A 17,737-nucleotide genomic window follows, 5' to 3' on the forward strand; every position below is an offset into this window, starting at 1 on the left:
GGTAGGAGATGAGATGTTCGGAGCACCCTATACTCCCCAAGTATGGGCTTTCCTCTCTTTCATCTTCCTAGTAAGGATATAGCACTAGGCATAATCCTCAGCAAGCCTTGCATCCAAGACAGACACCTTAAATAAAAAAGTTGCAGTAAAATTGTCCAGACTTCCTGTCCAATCTGGACAAGCTGAATAATTTAAGGCTTGTGTTACTCCTACCCAGGATGTCATCCAGCAGGATCAGAGTGCTACTGCTCCCATAGCCTTGACAAAAAAATAAGTTACTGAAAACAGAAATCCAAGATTTTATTCATACCCACTACTAACACTGTAATCACTCATTTAGACAACGCAAATTTTCCCACATTATAATCTTTGCTTTATTCACTTTTGATCCATTTATTTGATACACTCAAAAAATCATACTAAGTTCTAAGACTGCCCAGAAGGCCACTTCTCTTTCTCGAGTGACACACTACACCGAACTTCATTCCAGGATTATTCATTTTCAGTGAACAGCTACTCCCCTGCCGTACTATGGAACCAAGCAGTATTTCTGATGAGCAGGAAAGGCAATGGAAGCATTTCCAAGGACATTAGAGCTCCACATTCCAGGCTTCTGTTTTCAAGCTAAGAACAATAACAAGTTAGTTTCCTGTACCCCCTTAGTTAATCTTAAACAAAGGTATTACCCTCACTGGCATTTCAGATCTCAAGATACACATCAAAAAACATTCAGATGGGTAAACGGCAAAAGTCTCATCATTATGCCAGAAAAATTACTCTTTAAGGGTAGACTGAAATAGAATTCCTTTATCAATCACTAGTTTTGAGAAGCAATATTAAGAGCACAACATTTTATCCTTGCTTCTCCCCAGTTTCTCCCATGGGCTCTTGAAAACTGGAAGCCTTGTAGCAGTACTACAAGGAAAGGATGGTAGCCAACATGGCCAGTGCAGGCTTTCCCTGGATGGCAGTACAGCCTGCAGGAACCTGAGATTGTGACAGTAAAAAAGCAACTGACCTCCTTAAACACCCACATTTCTAGAAGTGAGTGGACTCCTCTGTTGGCCCTATGTGCACACACAAGGCTGGAAGACAGTGGAGGTGGTCATCTGATGTCACAGAACCTTGAAAAAAAAAGATCTAAAATCAGAAATGACAGGAGCAAAGCAAACTTGAAAAAACTACTGATTAGCTGGCACATCAGATATACAACACTGCTCATCACAGCATTCAGTTGGGTAAACGGCAAAGGGTTATCATCACTGTGCCAGCAGTTTCCTGCCTATGTAAGACTGCTTTTTCCAGGTACTAAATACAAGGGAATTGGTGAAGTTTGTCTCAAGAGTTGTACTTCCATAAGCTGAAGCAGAGCCTTCATCTTAACTGTTAAGCACAGAACAGATTGAGTACAACCAAGAACAAGAGAAAAACAGCTCTGTTTGGGCACAAAAATGGAGGTCCCTCTCTTACATTCAAATCCCAGATGCCAAGTATCTTTCTAGAGGTAAACCTCACTACCACAGTCACCATTCCTTTTGGAACGTATTCCAAGACTGACGCAGTTGAAGTGCCAGCATGCATTGTGATCTGAACATACTGTTGTTCACTTAATTCTCTCAATTTCAGCTAACATCCATGAATTCTTCAAATCAGAAGTCATGTTTCCCCACTTAAAAACTAGGTTCTCTGATACAAGCCTCTTCCTTTTGACTCCTTTGGGATTCTTGAATTGCACCTGCTTTGTTCTGGGGAGCAAGTCTTAGGAAATTTTATAGCTGCCATAATAGCTTTTGTTAAGATTTCAATCTCTTAACCCTACATACAATCAAATTTCTCCTTTTTCCATCTGTAAGGGACTTTACAAGCCATTTAACAACTCCAGAACTCTTGATCTGGATTTCATGATGCTTCCCTCAACATCTTTAAGTACAGTAAGAAATACTTACTTCTGCAGCTCCAGAATTCACGTGGCATCTTTCTGCTTGCAAGGCATGGCCGAGTCCAGACTGAGGATTCCCAAAGCCAGTAACAAACTCATCTTGAGCTTCACTTTCTGCCTAAAACAATGAAAAGATGTTTGATTCAGAGAGCTCCACTGCTGAGCCAGCAGCAGAAAGCACTAACACTTCTTTGGGAACAGTAAGCCAGTCCAAGAAACACAAACCTCATATTCTCTTTGTAATTACCTGGCACAGAGCATCAGCTGGGATCAAGGTTAAGCAGAAGCATGACCACTTTCCTAAAACAAGCTCTGGTGTGAGGAATGACTAATTGCAGGACAAGTACAGTGCTCCTAATGACCAGCCAGGCTGGGGAGAGGAGCACCCTGGCAGGGTACAGCCTTTAACCCCAATTCACATGTGGCACTCTGGGGAACTCAGTGATGTTTTGACCACCAGTTGAACTGAGGTCAGCACTCACACCGCAGTCTGTAATGCAAGAGAGCATTATCCCAGAGGCTGCTGATACTCCTGGGGCCCTGTCCCTGCCAGACCCCACCAGTTTGGATCTGTGACTATAACCCGAACAAGGGCACAGTCTGGGTCACCTCACAGCCCTTGCCCAATTCCCTAAAGGAAAAAAAGGTAATTTATCTTTTGAATTATGACAGGCATTTGCTGATGAAAACGATCTGTCAGCAAAACCAAGTGTCTCTGAATATCCAATCTGTCATTCCTTTCAAGACTTGATGAGCCAGGAGACAGCTCGAAGTAACCACCGCATGGCACACAGTAATTAGGTCCATCTCGGTGTCCCACGGCACCGGCTCTCCTGGGCAGCCTGTGTGGCTGGAGTGTCAGCCTGAACTGCGCCACCCCAGAGCCCAGGGGAAACACAGGCACAGCCACGGCAGCGTGACAATCACTCCTCTTTCAAGTGACAGCTTTGGCTGTTTAGAAAAGCACCTGAAACCATCCCTGCAATTCCTGACATTACAGCCATTGCTTTGACCTGCCATGTCGGGATTTCTCACATTAACCACCCAGGAGCATTTCTAATTCCTCTGAGAAGGGCAGAGGTGCTCGACTGTTCAGACGAGCACTGCCGAGGCAGGACCTGCTCCAAGGAGCACGGCGCAGGTCGGGCGGCTGACGAATCACACGGATCGCTGCGGATCCACACGGTGGGATCACGGAATCACAGGTTAAAGGTCTGGAACGGACCTTAGAGGGCATCCAGTCCCAACCCCTTTCCTGCCACGGGCAGGGACACCGCCCACTAGACCCAGACTGCTCAAGGCCTTATCCAGCCCGGCTCTACAGGCCACCATGGCTTCGGGCACTCACAACCTTCCTGTTCCAGCGACCTCACCACCCTGACAGTAAAGAACTTCCTCCAATACCCAACCTAAATTTCCCCTCTTTCAATTTGTACTCATCAGACTCGGCGGCCGCTGCTGCCGCTCCCACGCCCGAGGCCGGGGCACGGCGGGACGGCTCCCAAGCCACGGATCAGCACGGGCACGTCCCACGCCCGGGCACTCCCCCTTCCCAGGCACCGCCCGGGGCTCCCCTCGCCAGCCCGGGATCCTCCGGCAAAGGGAGCCCCCGCAGACACGGGCCGGGTCCCGCCACATCCATCCACGCACCCACCGAGGCACGCACCCCGACTGGAGGCGGGCAGGCGCGGCCGCTCCGGTCCCGTCCCCCATGGAAAGGGCGATTTCCCCCCGCGATCCCGCTAAATACGCGGCGCGCCGGGGCGGGGCGGGCGCGACGCCTTCCGGCTGCGCGCGCAGAGGGACGCGGGGAAAGCGGCGAGGGGCGGGATTGGGATGTTGAGAGCGGGCGATCCGTGGCCGGAGGCGCTGTTGGAGTTCCAGCGGAGAGCAGCGCGGGGAGGAGGTTCCCTGCGCCGTACGGGCAGCGCCTCTGCTGTGGCCGCGGGAAGTTCACCTGCCATCCCTCCGAGGGAAAAGCTGTCATGACAATGACCGAAGTTTGGCGAGATCTTTTAGGTTCCTCCATGAAGAATGCCAGCTTTTGATGGCGTATAAACATTTTTCAACTGTATTCCTAGGCACGTGCATATTCCTAGTGTTAAATGCCAAACTCTTGTGTTTCAGTATACAAGGATATGAACTGTTCCTAGGAAATGCAGCACTGGAACCAAACATCAGGTTTGAAGCAAGCAGGTTCAGAGGATCTATTGTTACCCTGCTTTGTAAATTTTTAGAAGATAAAAGCTCTTGCCCCGCTAGAAGGGAGCGTGTTGCCTAAGCTAGTGTCTTCTGGAAGGAAAGGCATACTTCTGATGCAGAATAATCTGTCTCAAGGGGAAAAAAATCCCCACTCATAAATATGGGGAACTCTTCTTAACTGAAAAACTGCTGTTGTAATTTTGCATGTTCTTACAGGCCTGTAATAATTCCATAAAATGCTGGAAAAGTCTTAGGGACGTGGCTACAATAAGTAAATACAGTGCTTGCTGCTCTGATTCTCTGGCTGCCTGCAAAGCATTGTAAATATTTTGTTGTAAATACTGCAGGGGTTGTAGAGAGCTCCAGATTTTACCATACTTTTTTAACAAAATTTGTTCTTGGTAGTATTTTTTTTCCTTTTTTCCTAAATGTAATTTTAAAATTTAAAGTCTGCATAAAGGAGACAAGTGTAGTAAACACATTTCTGTCTCTTAAGATTTTTTATAGATGTGTACAGAGAAAAAGAAAGAGAAAACAATTTTTATGTCTTCTCTTTGTTTTTCTTATATAGAATGTATTTAGAGAATTGTTTACTTAGAGTGATTACTTAATTGAATTCTAGTGAAGATTGTTTGAACTTGACAGCTAATCAGATTTACTTGTATCTAAACTCTCAAGAACAGGGTCACAAGTTGTTAATTAGATATGGTAGTTAGAAAAGTAGGAATATAGTTTTAGTATCTTCCTTTATATAGTATATTAATGTATTATAGCATAATTATAATAAAGAAATCATTCAGCCTTCTAAACTAGAGTTAGACGTCATCATTTCTTCCCATTAAATTCACCTACATTTTACAATAGACAACATCTATAAATTCAGAATATTATCATGTACAATGAGAAACTGATACAGGTCTTGCAGCTTGCTTGAGTCTGAAGTGTATTCTCTGTGCCATCCATTAATAACTTTCCAAGTTTTTTACCCTTATTGCTAAAGCATTTTTCATTCTTACAGAATCAGATAGGTTGGAAAAGACCACTGATCCCCTTTGACTGATCACCACCTTGTCAATTTGATCACGGTACTAAGTGGCACATCCTGACTTTCCTTGAACAGCTCCAGGAATGATGACTCTACCACCTCCCGGGGCAGCCCATTCCAATGCTTAACAGCCGTTTCTCTGAAGAAATTCTTCCTGATGTCAAACTGACCCTGTGCTTCTTGGTTAAGCAGTCAGAATCTTTCAATGCCATTTAAAGGAATAAGCCTTTTAAAAACACTGAGGAATATTTTTTTTCCCTGTTCTTGAATACTGTCCCTTCCAGGTATATTATCTTGTTAAAAGCTCAGAATGCTGCAGGGGCAGTTGAGAGCTCCAGATTTTACAGTACTGTTTTTATGAAAGTTGTTCTGGCTAATATTTTTGTTTTTCTAAATATAATTTTTAAATTTAAACCATGAAGCTTTCAGAAAGAAGACAGCATCTATAAATGTAGAATATTATCGTGTACAGTGAGAAACTGATAACAGATTTTGCAACTCAAAGTATATAATATTCACTGAATAATATTTAATAGAACATTTACCTAGGCAATAACAAACCATGTAAGTACAGTGTTTTACAGAACAGATAGAATGGATGGCATTTGTGCATTTAGTTTCAACTTTTCTTGCCAAAATACAGATGTTTAAGTGAACAAGCCAACACTTTGGGTACACCTGCTCCAACGTGTGAACTGAAATGAGCCGTGGTGTGGTGAGCAGACACATGGTTGTGCCAGGGGAGCAAGCCCGTAACATGCAGTGCAGTCCTGCGGGTGGGTACAAGCAGTGCCCAAATTACAGCACTCTGTGCAGTAGGGACAGGTCTCTCAGCACATTTCTACTCCATGAACATGCATCCATATTCCCAAAAATAGCTACAAACGTGTAGGACTACCGATGGCTGGAGCCCTGACCTGACAGCTGCGGTCAGGGGATTTCTGCCATCGGCTTTAAGCAGTGGAGAAAGTCTATGTGGGATTACAGTTGCTATTTTTAGCTTTGCCCTTCTCTTTTCACCCAAACCTGTTTTACCCTGTACTTGGCCATTAGCACGTAATTCCTCCTCTCTTTTCTTACAGGGCTTGTCCCAGAGAGGACACGGATACTTAACTCTGCTGGCAGCTCTTTGCTGCTGCTGCTCGGATTGGTGCTGGCTGCAGTCACCACCTCCCACCCTCCCTCATTCAGATCGCAGCAGTGGTAGAAAACAATGATTGTATCACGTTAACTTAATGAGGTATTAATTACATTTAAGAATCAATTCCTTCTTCTCTACAAACAGCATTTCAGGAATTACAGTTTGTCTGTAGATACTGTTTTTTAACTTAAATATATATTTATATAAGATGTAATAAATAATCTTTTTTTAAAAGCAAGAAGGGAGGTTAGATCTGTGAAGATGTTGATGTTTCCCCATGGTTTGCGCTGTCTCCTTGTGCCGAGTGAGTCAGAAACTGCCCTGTGGCTCCAATGTACAGCCTGGAACGCATGGGCCACTTCTGCAAGAGAGGAAACAAGCACAGCACTGAGACACCCGGGATCTTTGCACTCCAACTGCAGTTCTCAGCAAAGGTTTGATGGAATCATGGTACAAGAAAATAGGAAACTGTGGATATTCTTAGCTCAGTCAGAGAGAAAGAGAAAGGTTTTCTAACCAGGCGACAGCCTGGGAAGCAGTTGGGAAAGAATGTAAAGAATTCTCTAATCTATCGTGTTGTTCACATTGTTTATAGATATGCTCTGCCACCGTGCGTCATTCACTGCACACCAATGGTGTGAGATGGTTTTACTCTAAGACCAATGAAATTAATGTGCACGATGTTCTCTATATATAGAGTGGTGCATTTGAAATAAATCGGAGTTCATTCTCTTTGCCTTCTAACTTGGAGTCTTCATTCCCATCCTGCTCAACGGCGACAGGAAACTGTTGTTATTACCAAACAAGTTCCTGTTTTGTCATTTGCTGGAAAATGTTTGGAGCTTGTTTGGAACTCAGCCTGGGTATTTGTTTTGGTAATTAATCGTGAGACACAACTCCCAGCCCTGCTGTGCCCCAGCAGACAGGACCAGGCCGTGCTGGCCAGTCAGCCTAGGTCAGTTTGTGTGGTAGATGTTCTGTTAGTAGAATAAAAAAAAAAATTCCTTCTCAAGGCACCAGGGATCCTACAGGGATACACCTGCACCTGCAGGGATTGCAGCCCCATGTGCACACCTGTCCCTGCTGGCTGGGCTCCACAACACCACAGGGGCTGCTGCTGAAGGCTGTGAGTCTAAGGGAATTTAATGTAATTGCACCTTGGCAGTCTTCAGCACTCTTAGCATCTTGTTCTTGTCAGCTATTTCAGATGACACAGTTCATCTTTACACTCACTGATTTTTGGAATCATCAGTTACTTTTGGTGTTAAATATTTATTCTGACAGCTTGAGTTTCTAACCCCAGCAGGTTTCTCACTGCAAGCAGCCCTGTGGTGTGGGTGGCCGCAGCCGGGCACCCAGAACTTGGGCAGGAGCATCCAGCTCCATTTGCTGTGCCAAGGTCACTGTTAGAGAGGTGGATGCTTGAAAAGACAACTTGTCACATACATTGGATGCAAAAATACCTGAAATGCAGCCAGCACGTTGTTCCAAAAGAATGCAGGTCTTTTTAAACTCTTTTGGGAACAGACTGGCACCTTTCCTGTGGTTAAGGGGCACTTAATAATACTGCAGATAAATCTCAGCTCTTCTGTTCAAAGACCTGAAGCAGCAGCATATTCTCACTTAGAAAGACTGTACAATCTCATTCAGTAATTTCATTTCCAGTGTGATGTTAAGAGTTTGTCACCAATAAACCATCGAAGTTTAAAGTCATTAACCCTATTTTTCATTCAGTGTACACACAACTGTACTTGAATATTTAACTTTCCTCACTATTTCCTCACTATTTAAGCATTTACTATGCTTAATCCATCAGTTTAGTTAAAGACTTTATCTCTAAAGTCTCTAAAGTCTCATATCCTGCATTTTGGGGTTTTTGAAGCACATACTAGGATTGATTGTGACACATTCATCAAATATATTAATAAAAAAATAATTGCTTAAGTGAATCTAGTATTACTCTCTCCCAGTAGCCTGGGAAATGGGCATCTGGATCATTTAGCTGCTGTATTAACTATTCAAGAGAATTTTTCTCTTGAAAAAAGTAGTAGTTGGCAGCTGATAAAAAGTACCATAAGAAACCTGTGTCCTTTCATTCTGACTGAGGGAACTAACAGAAGCTATTTTAAACTTATTTTGAAATACATCACAGCATTTTTTCACTTAAATTATAGCCATCTGCTAATTGATATAGAGGTTTTGCTTTCTTTATGATAATTTAAATGGCCTCAGAAGCCTACATTCACATCATACTGTAAAATACAGCAACCAACATTGTGAACAAGGAACTCTCTGTGAATTCGGCACTTTTTAGAAATTAGATATTACTTCAGAAATTAATCTTAATTAAATCATTCTGAATTCAGACTCTAAAAAAAAAAGAAGAAAAAAAAAAAAACAAAAAAAACCCAAAAAAAACCCCAGTGCTCTAACTCACTCCCTGTGAGCAGAGCCAAAGAAAACACCCTGCGGTCAGTGAGCACTGCATTTGGAAACAGTTTCCAGCCCAGTCCTCTCCAAGAGCAGTTCCCCCTTCTCATCCCTTCTGCCTCACTGTGATTTTTTTTTTTTTTTTTTTTTTTTGACAAAGGGAAGAGCGTATACCAACCACAGAAATGTTTTAGAAGAGCACTTTCATGGCAGTAATTAACACATGGCTGGTAATTAACAGCGCTGTCGGCACTGGGCTGCCTGGGCAGCAGAACCAAAGCAAGCCCAGCCGTGGCTGGATCACTGCTGTGGGACAGTGTCACCTCACCACGTACACCCTTCACAGCAGGATCCAGTGGGTCCGTGAGGATCACCGAGGTTTTCACACAGGGACCAAGAAGATGCAAGGACTTCTGTGGTGCTGACCTTCACTTCCAAAAACCAGGTTTGCATCTACACAAGATTTGATATTTTGGTGCTAAGTCCCTGAAGCTGGAGGAGCAAAGCTCCAAAATATTTCCATCAGACCCCTAAGACCTAGGCACAGCGGTTAGTCCAGGCAGAATTGCCATGTAATACCGCTAGGCAAGGTACAGGAATGTGAAATCTTTAGTTTCGATTACGTGTCTAAGGCCAATGCACTCACTCACTGACAGAAGGTGTTTGCTGCTCCTCAGCTCCCCTACCTTGACAGGGTGGAGGTATCCATCCCCGCGGAGTGTGCCCAAACCCTCTCCCGGCGACTCCTCCTCATCCTGAAGGCTGCGGGTGAGGTGTGCGATGTAGGTGGTGGCCAGGAGGAGCACATCCAGCTTGGAGAGCTTGGTGTCGGGCGGCACCGAGGGCAGAGTCTTCTGCAGCTCGAGGAAGGCGTGCCGCAGGGTCTGGACCCGGCTGCGCTCCCGGGCAGCGTTGGCGGCGGCGGGGCGGCCCGGAGCGGCCCCGGCCCGCGGCCCGGCCGCCGGGGGCAGGCAGGAATTGCTGCCAGCAGAGGAAGGCGGCAGGGAATCGGGCTCTGCGCCCGGGCTGGAGATCTCCTCTCTGCTCTCTGCTAAGTGTCCACAGTCCATCGGTGACGTGCCCGGCAGGGAGGGTCCTGCAAGCAACAAGAGCATCTCTAAAGTAAGATGCTGGGGTGAGCTGGAGCCAGCAGCCTTGTTCTGAAAACAAGGATGCTCAGAAACTCAGGCACTGCCTGTGCAGGGAAAAGCCTGAATGCAGCTCTGTGAGCCACTTTTCCACTCGCTACTTACGAAGTCAGCATCATCCAGGGGTACAGAACAGAAGTTAAAATCTTCGCAGCTATCAGTATTTGACTTTTTTTTTTTTTTTTTTTTTTTTGCAGTATTACACAGAGCAAATTTTTTGAGTGACTCAGCCCAGAGATGTCTTCTGAGAAAATCCAACAGGCACCACCCAGAGGGACTGCCACAGTGGTTTCCATTTACAATCAACTACAAATTAGGCTAAAGGCAATTTTTAAAATATATTCTCTCTATGATTTGGGATGTGGAACTATTAGTATATTTTCTATTTTCACTGCAATAATTTTATGAACAGTCTTATACGTGATCAGTGCTCCATGGACTATGGAAAGAAAAATATAATTTTCAAATGCATCAGTACGTGAAGCCACAGAGCATGGACTCAGTTTTTGAAGGGCAAAACTTGGCCCATAATTTTAAAGGATCAGGAACTAACTTCTCCTGTTCTCCCACCCCTAACTTTACTAAAGAAATTGTATGCTTATCCTTTCTCATCTACATTTTCAAACTTCAAAAGAATTTTGTAAGATGTATTTTGACCATTGGGGGGCAAAATAACCTTTTGAAACATAAAAAAACTTTTTTAGAGAAAAGCTGAAAACAGTAACCTCTTTTCTCAGCTTTTTGTAAAGTCAGTCAGCTCTGCCTGTAATGCAACTCACAGTCCTTTAATTCATTCAGTTCCACAGAAAAATGCAATTCAATCAATATTCCCCAAAGTGTAGCACTTCTTAGCTGGAATAATACCTGCTCCTGTTGTCCTCAGCCAAGCAGCCCTTGTGGGTGTCCCAGATCCTGGCTTTCACGTGTTAGGAGTGTCTGTTCCTGTGACAACCTGACTAGACAAGGACAGGAACAAGTTATTAAACCTTTTAATTTCGTCCAAATACTGTGTAATTAAAAGTTTAAATAACATTGATGCACATAAATGACTGAATATCTACATTTACAAGAATTAGCCCTTGATTTTGCAGAGCATTTCAAGCATACACTGAGGTCAAAGATTTCTATCAAAGACAAGGAAAGATTTCTAAATAAACCTTTTTACAATGCTATAATTTGATGGTATTTAGAAGAATTTTTATTGTTATCATTTTGGGTTATTAATTGTGATTAATTTGCTATTAATGTGGCTCACAGAGTATTATCATGTAATGTTCTCTTCAGTAGTAGTACAGTTTAGACTGAAATTATTTGTGAAATATTCTATGCACATTATAACTCTATACCAAAGGAAAAAAAACCCTCACTACTCTTTTTATTGTGGTGTTCATGATCAGTATAAAAGAAATCTTACATTAAGACTTCATGAATTTATCGTGAGTGAGGGCTGAAAAACATTCCTTACATTGGCTATTGCCTCTAACTTAAAAAAAAAATCCTTATATGCTTTTTTGTTAGTGTTTGTTCATTGTGTTAAGGTATAGTCAGATCTGGATGCATTTTAGTTTTTAAAAAAATCATCATTGTGGAGATGGACATCAAGACATTCATTTAAGATAATTACAATGATCTTCACTGGCAGAAGAATCTAACAATTTATGTTTAACAGCAGGATTTCTCACTACCATCCCATCAAAATCCCATTGGTAAGAGGAAGTCTTCCTCAATTACTGGAGAAGACTGGATTACCCAAAGATATGGACAGACTGGGTTAGTAAAAATACCCACTCCTCTACTGAAATACAGGACTAGGGCTGGTTTACACACATTTTGATTTAAAACATTTAAAACTGGAATGACTTCAAGTGACATACATAGTAATGCACATACCTAAAAACATCATCTCTTTGGGTGCCCTTGGAAATAGGAGTTTCTGGTTTAGGAGCTTCACATCTATATGAGATAAAATCCTGGGCCTGTGGAAAAAAAGTACAAAATTTCAGCTGCAGAAATGAGAGATTTCACTATGAACTAAATTTCTCTGCTGTCAGACTTCTCATCAGACACAAACAGCAAATGGCCTAGGAAAATCTGCTACACAAGGGATCTGCTGTAAGTATGTACATATGTGTAGCCAAATCATGGTGGTTCCTGGATCCACAGTCAGGATCACTTCTGTTGCACACTGGGACTGGGCAGCATCATTCTTCTCCCTGGAGTAATCAAGACATCCATTCCAGGTGCTTCAAATTCAGGTGTTGCCAAAACCTCATGGTTCAAAAAATGCTGCTAAAAACTAAGGTAAATAAAAAGCCTCTAGGCAACGGTCATTTCCCTTTTAAAATTTTACAAGAAAGAGTTTTGGTTTTTAAAATAATCACAGTAATTTTTGCAAGCACCCACTTGTCACCTGGTATGCTGACAGAGTGGAGGACAGGGCTTTGAAAATAAGTTAAAGTATTTCTGTTGTTTCTAAAGCACTTCTAGTGCAGTATTTCTGCATGCAGATGCATTTGTGTTTTTACACGACGCTACAAAGACATGATTGGTTTGACATCTTTTACCAAAAATACCCAGCACAATATTTATTTTAGTCTTATATTCTGTATGAATGAAATGGCAATGAAGGCAACCTGCCCACACAGACAAGGAAAAGATGGAAAACGCCAGAGCAGAGCACACAAACTGAAAACAAGCAGGTGGAAACCTTAGATACAATTTTCCGTTGCTCCTTAGAGGGTAAAATACAGTGAATCTGAATTATTTTGCATCGGTTTTAAAAAGGTCTTGCCCACCGTGTAACTCCGGTAACAGGTAACGAAGACCCTTTCTCCAGAGCGCAGAAATCGGAACTTGCCTGTCGGTGTGCGGGGGCAGCACCGGCGCTCACGGCCCCGCCGGCCCGCGGCGGCTGCTGCGTCCCGGTCCCGCATCCCGGCTGCCCGGGACCTGGCAGGACCCCGCGGTGCCCGGCCGGGGATGAACTTACCGCTCCCGCCCGCTGCGGAGGTTCCCGGCGCCTCCGTCCCGTCGCGTCGCGTCGCGTCGCGCCCCGTCCGGCCCCGGTGTTTATAAGCCGTCGCGACCGGTGGGTGCGACGGGGCTGTGTCGCACCTGGCCTGCGGGCTCCCCCCTCCAGCCTGGGCGACAGCGACCGCCCCTTCCCGGGCGGGTGGGTCATCAATCACGGAGCTGTCGGGGCGGCATCGCCTCGCGCTCCCCTCGACCCCCGCCCTCCCCCGCGCCCGGCCCCGGGTCCGTGCGGGTCCCGCCGCCCCGCGCCGCCGCTCGCCCCGCTCCCGCTGTTTTTCTTAGGATAAAGTAACGGTTTTGCTCGAGGAGAGAAATTTAATCGCTGGGCTGGGAGCTCAGGCGATGCCCTGTTAAAAGCAAGCCCTTTCTCTTCGCTCCGCCGCCGCATCTCCGGCTCGCGGATGTTCCCGGGCGGAGCGGGTTCCCCAGGGCGAGGCTCCGTCCCGCAGCCGCGGGGGGAGCGGGTCGTGGCTGCCCGGGCACCGCTCCGGGGGACCGACCCACACGGGATGGAAACACGAACGGGATGAGGCGGGCCCGGGCGGGCAGAGAGGGGATTTAACCGGGAACGGGGAGCGATTAAAAATCAGTAACGCTAATGAGAAGAGACAGTCAAAATAAATACCGGGGTAAGGAATTAGCCCAGAATAACATTTTGAACGAAGCTCGATTGTGCGATAAGAGAGACACAATAAATCAAGCTTCGGGAGCAGTGGAAAAACAAAGTCTGAGCGATTCGTTACCGGGTTTGCAGCCAAGAAAATTAAAGACTTAAAGTTTAGCGATAATTGGAAGTCCCGGGAAGGGACGAGCCCGGTGAGGAGCCGGCGGGGCGGGAGCGATGCAGAGGGAGCCGGACACCTGCCTTCAGCCCCGACCCGGTTCGGCGGCACCCGCACAGCGCCCGCCGCAGCCGCCAGCGCATCCCAGCCAAATTCTCCGTCCCGAGAATTCCAGCAGCTCCGCTCTGGGGAACGGGCGGGGGCTGCCCGCGGGCGGGACCCTGCCCCGCCCGGCCCCACCGAGGCCCCGCCACGCTTTCTGCCCTCGGCCTGACATTCACAGCCATGAGGAGTCGCCTCCGCCGGGCCGGAGATTGCTGGATGGCAAGGAATGCTGTCGGTTCTGAATTTAAGCACTAAATTCTAAGTTAAGTACTTAAATTAACCTGTAAATCTAAGTACTGAAACTGTGCCTCAACGTTTACCTTTGCCTGGTGCTGTCAGCCTCGGTGGGGGTTTCCCTTCAGCCGTGGGGAGCTACTCTGACAAAAGCTACTCTTGTCCGTATGTACACGGGCGCGATGATGGACTTCACCGGCACCACAGATCATCCTTTGGCCTCCAGGGCGCAAAAGAATGAAGACACCGGTTCTCTGGAGGACAGTGGAGGAGCCTCCAAGCAGCCCTGCTAAGCTATGTATTTTTGCCCCCAAGGTTTCCAGGGCTGCCTCCAGCCCAAGTAAGCATTACTGAATCCTTTCTGCAGGAGAAGAAAACCTCTTAAAAAATGCACTCGACAGACATCTCTCTGCTCAATCAGCCTCTGGGGCTCAAACAAGCAGTTCTTGAACACATCCTTAAGCTTGTACTGAAAACACTCTGACTGTGGTGTGATGTGGAAGAACTGATCCCAGACTCCCTGGGAAGCAGGGAGATTTGCCTTCCAGCCCCAGTTCCACTGCATCTCCTCTATCATCTTGTAAGTGCCAAACACGCACTGTCTGAGACCAGCACACAAGCCTGGGGATCAGCTCTCCCACACCCCAAGGAGGTTTCTAGGTCTGCTGCCCACCTAAAAAATGCCTACTCAAGGGGGGCTTCTCCTCACTAGGCCATGGGACGCTCAACTATGTCACTGACAGAGAGGTGTCCCAACACCCTGAGAGTTCCCAGCCACCCTAAATTAGCAGATTGTGAGTGCTGTGCTTTTCTCTGCTCTGATTGGATTAATGACACAGTATTTTTTTGGGGTTTCCCACTGTACACAGAATTCTGCCTCAGTGCAGGAAATCCAGCGGAAGGTGTTGGAAGAGAAGTGGTGGTGGAACTCCCATTACCATCTTTAGACAAGACCGAATCCACCTTACTGCAGAGCATGATTAGGGAGATTGCACAGTAAGAAATTGAGCAGTGTTTGGAGACACCACTCTGGCTACTAGCCTTGTTACCAAAAAAGGGGTGCTTTAAACATAATTTAAAAACCCAAAGAGATAGAAATGTTGTTCTTTGGTCCATCAAGACTTTCTCCCATCAGATGACACCTCCTCTGTTATAAGCACAAAGACATCCACTGATTATTTTCTTGTACCAACCCACTATTTAAATCTAAAGCTGTAACAAATGGCTGCAGCTGTTTCTTCTTCTTCTTTCCCAGACAAATGACTGAAAATTACTTTTCCTGCCTTACCTTCCACAGTATATCTCAAATCTGAAAAATGCCAGAGTCACTGATTTCCAGTGTGATTTAGGTAAGAAGAAGTTCTACCAGAGACAGAATGATATTTTTCCAGGTACACTCTGCTCCCTTTATGTCAAATTAGTTTCTGGTTTTATGGCTACAATTCAGCACAAACATTCAGGGTATTTCTTTCCAATTTGTTAATTTTCTCCCATTCCTATTTCTGTATAAGGATTTCTCAAGTGTGCTTGCCTGCTGGTATGGTGCAGCAGTTATTGGTGCTTCTGACAGAAACTAACAGAAATATTGTTTGTCTGAGTAAAACAGCTCCGGCAGGAAGCCACACACAGATTGTATCTGGTCAGGTCCCACAGATTCCAGCTGTAGCCTGGGAGCAAATCAAAGGCAGGACACAGCCACAGGAGAATAAAAATAAGTTGTAGTTTACAACTTTTGCTTCTTGGGGAAATCTTAGCATAATGGATTCCAAATCCAAACAAATATTTTGAAGATTTCCAATTAAATACTTCCCCCCCTTGTTTCAAATGCCATATTGATAATGTACTGTAGAACCATAGCATATTCCACAGTTATGTTAAATATGCCATATTACAATGTGTCAATACACTTCTTATAGCATTTTCTTAGTAGTAATTACTCTAAGAATTACTTTAAAATTACTTTTAAAATATGTATCAGAAGGGCTCCATTCTGAGGGGCTGTGTGTGTACATAAGTGTTAGACCAGGGTATCGAGACTTTCTCAGGGCTTTGCTTTAGCTGGACTTGAGTTGCTTGACTGTGGGATTCTCTATGTGAAACCTCATGGCATATGTTGCATTGGGAGTAATTAATTCAGGTCTTCAATGTTTTATTTATCATACAAGAAATTAAAATCTTTAATCCAGAAATACTCAGAACCTATGAAAAATATGCCATGCTCTAGGTGGCTTACACAGCATAACCCACATTAACAAATACTAACAATCCATTAAATAGTTTTAAATGGGTGTGTGTAAGGCAGAGGGAAGTGTAAGATGCAAAGATAACACCACAATATAGAGATCAGGCAGCGACTTCCTAATGTGCTGCTTTGAGTCAGCAATCAGCAGCTGACACTGTGAACATGTTCATCAACACTATTGACATTCTTCTCTGGAAATTGCTTAAAGAATCAACTTTTTATTTTTTAATGTATGCTTTTCTGTCCTTCTTGACCTGAATATCATTGATGACTACAGCTAGAACAAGAAGTATTGTACTTGGTTAGTACTGATTTCAGTAAGGGACTAACAGCTACACATCTGAGTTTTATTTCGTGTTTGGAATGTTCTGATTTTGAAGGCAAATGACTCACCAGCCTTATATGCTGCTTTGGGCTGGGGTAGAGTTAATTTTCTTCCCAATGGCTGGTATGGGGCTGTATTTTGGATTAGTACTGAACACAGGGTTGATAATCTGGAGATGTTTTTGTTATTGCTGAACAGGGCTAACACAGAGATGAGGCCTTTTCTGCTTTTCATACTACCATGCTGGCAAGGAGACTGGGGACATGAGAACTGACAACGTGGTAAGTTGGGACACGTGACCCCAGCTGACCAAAGGAATACTCCATACCATATGACATCATGTTCATGTATCTGAAGCAGGGGAAGAAGGAGGAAACAGGGGGATGTTTGGATGTTTGGCATTTGCCTTCCCAAGTAACCATAGCATGTGATGAGCCCCTGGTTTCCTGGCAATGGCTGAACACCTGCTTGCCCATGGGAAGTGGTGACTAAATTCCTTGGTTTGCTCTGCTTACGTATGTGGCTTTTGCTTTCCCTATTAAACTGTCCTTATATCAACCCATGAGTTTTCCAGCTTCTACCCTTCCTATTCTTTTCCCAATCCCAATGCAGGGAGTGAGCGAGTGGCTGCATGGGGCTTGGCTGCTGGCTGGGGTTAAACCACAGCACTTTAACAGAAACACTGGCACCTCAGTGTTGCAGTACCACTCATTTACTAGCTTAGCTTTGGAAATCTTTGTCATGAAGATGAAGATCTTGTTATTCAAGGGGAGAATGCATGCAGCAGTTAAATATATTTTAATCATCTCTACCAAATTATCTTTATAAATGTTCACAAAATACACAATACATTCAACGCAAAAAGACAGATTCTGATTTCCTTATTCAGGAAAAATTCCTTTCTTATTTCAGAGAGGGCCGTAAGCACAAGATGCTGAGCTGCCATTTGTACAGAGAAACTGCATTAGGAAAGGTCTTTTCCCAGGGGCAATTTGTAATCTGGGCTTTCCTTTCCTTACCTGTAGGATTGGAATTTTCCTATATCAGAACTCTCAAGCATTTATTTAATTACTTAAACTAGTGCAAAGCAGTAAAACTAACAGAATTTGAA

General features: G+C 44.7%; 1 protein-coding gene, 1 long non-coding RNA gene and 1 other non-coding gene across 5 annotated transcripts; all 3 read right to left on the minus strand.

The window, feature by feature from the left end:
* Window positions 1-279: 279 nt before the first annotated feature.
* On the minus strand, window positions 280-3,705 carry LOC128789693 (uncharacterized). Of its 3 annotated transcripts, none has more exons than XR_008431498.1 (4): window positions 3,606-3,705; window positions 1,947-2,057; window positions 1,019-1,124; window positions 280-624 (listed from the first exon to the last, which is right to left on the minus strand). It is a non-coding gene; the product is annotated as an uncharacterized LOC128789693 (long non-coding RNA). The 3 variants fall into 3 exon arrangements; XR_008431499.1 differs by having other exon boundaries at window positions 3,594-3,703; XR_008431500.1 differs by lacking the exon at window positions 3,606-3,705 and adding an exon at window positions 2,187-3,401.
* Window positions 691-769, minus strand: LOC128801900 (small nucleolar RNA SNORD87). The gene has a single exon (XR_008435273.1). It is a non-coding gene; the product is annotated as a small nucleolar RNA SNORD87 (small nucleolar RNA).
* A 2,037-nt stretch (window positions 3,706-5,742) lies between the features above and the next one.
* TCF24 (transcription factor 24) lies at window positions 5,743-9,827 on the minus strand. The gene is made up of 2 exons (XM_053953129.1): window positions 9,444-9,827; window positions 5,743-6,688 (listed from the first exon to the last, which is right to left on the minus strand). The coding sequence occupies exons 1-2, from the start codon at window positions 9,825-9,827 to the stop codon at window positions 6,575-6,577; spliced, it is 498 nt and encodes a 165-aa protein (XP_053809104.1). The 3' UTR covers window positions 5,743-6,574.
* Window positions 9,828-17,737: the final 7,910 nt, after the last annotated feature.

The sequence above is a fragment of the Vidua chalybeata genome, chromosome 1 (genome assembly GCF_026979565.1).
Source record: "Vidua chalybeata isolate OUT-0048 chromosome 1, bVidCha1 merged haplotype, whole genome shotgun sequence".
Classification (NCBI taxonomy): Eukaryota; Metazoa; Chordata; class Aves; order Passeriformes; family Viduidae; genus Vidua; species Vidua chalybeata.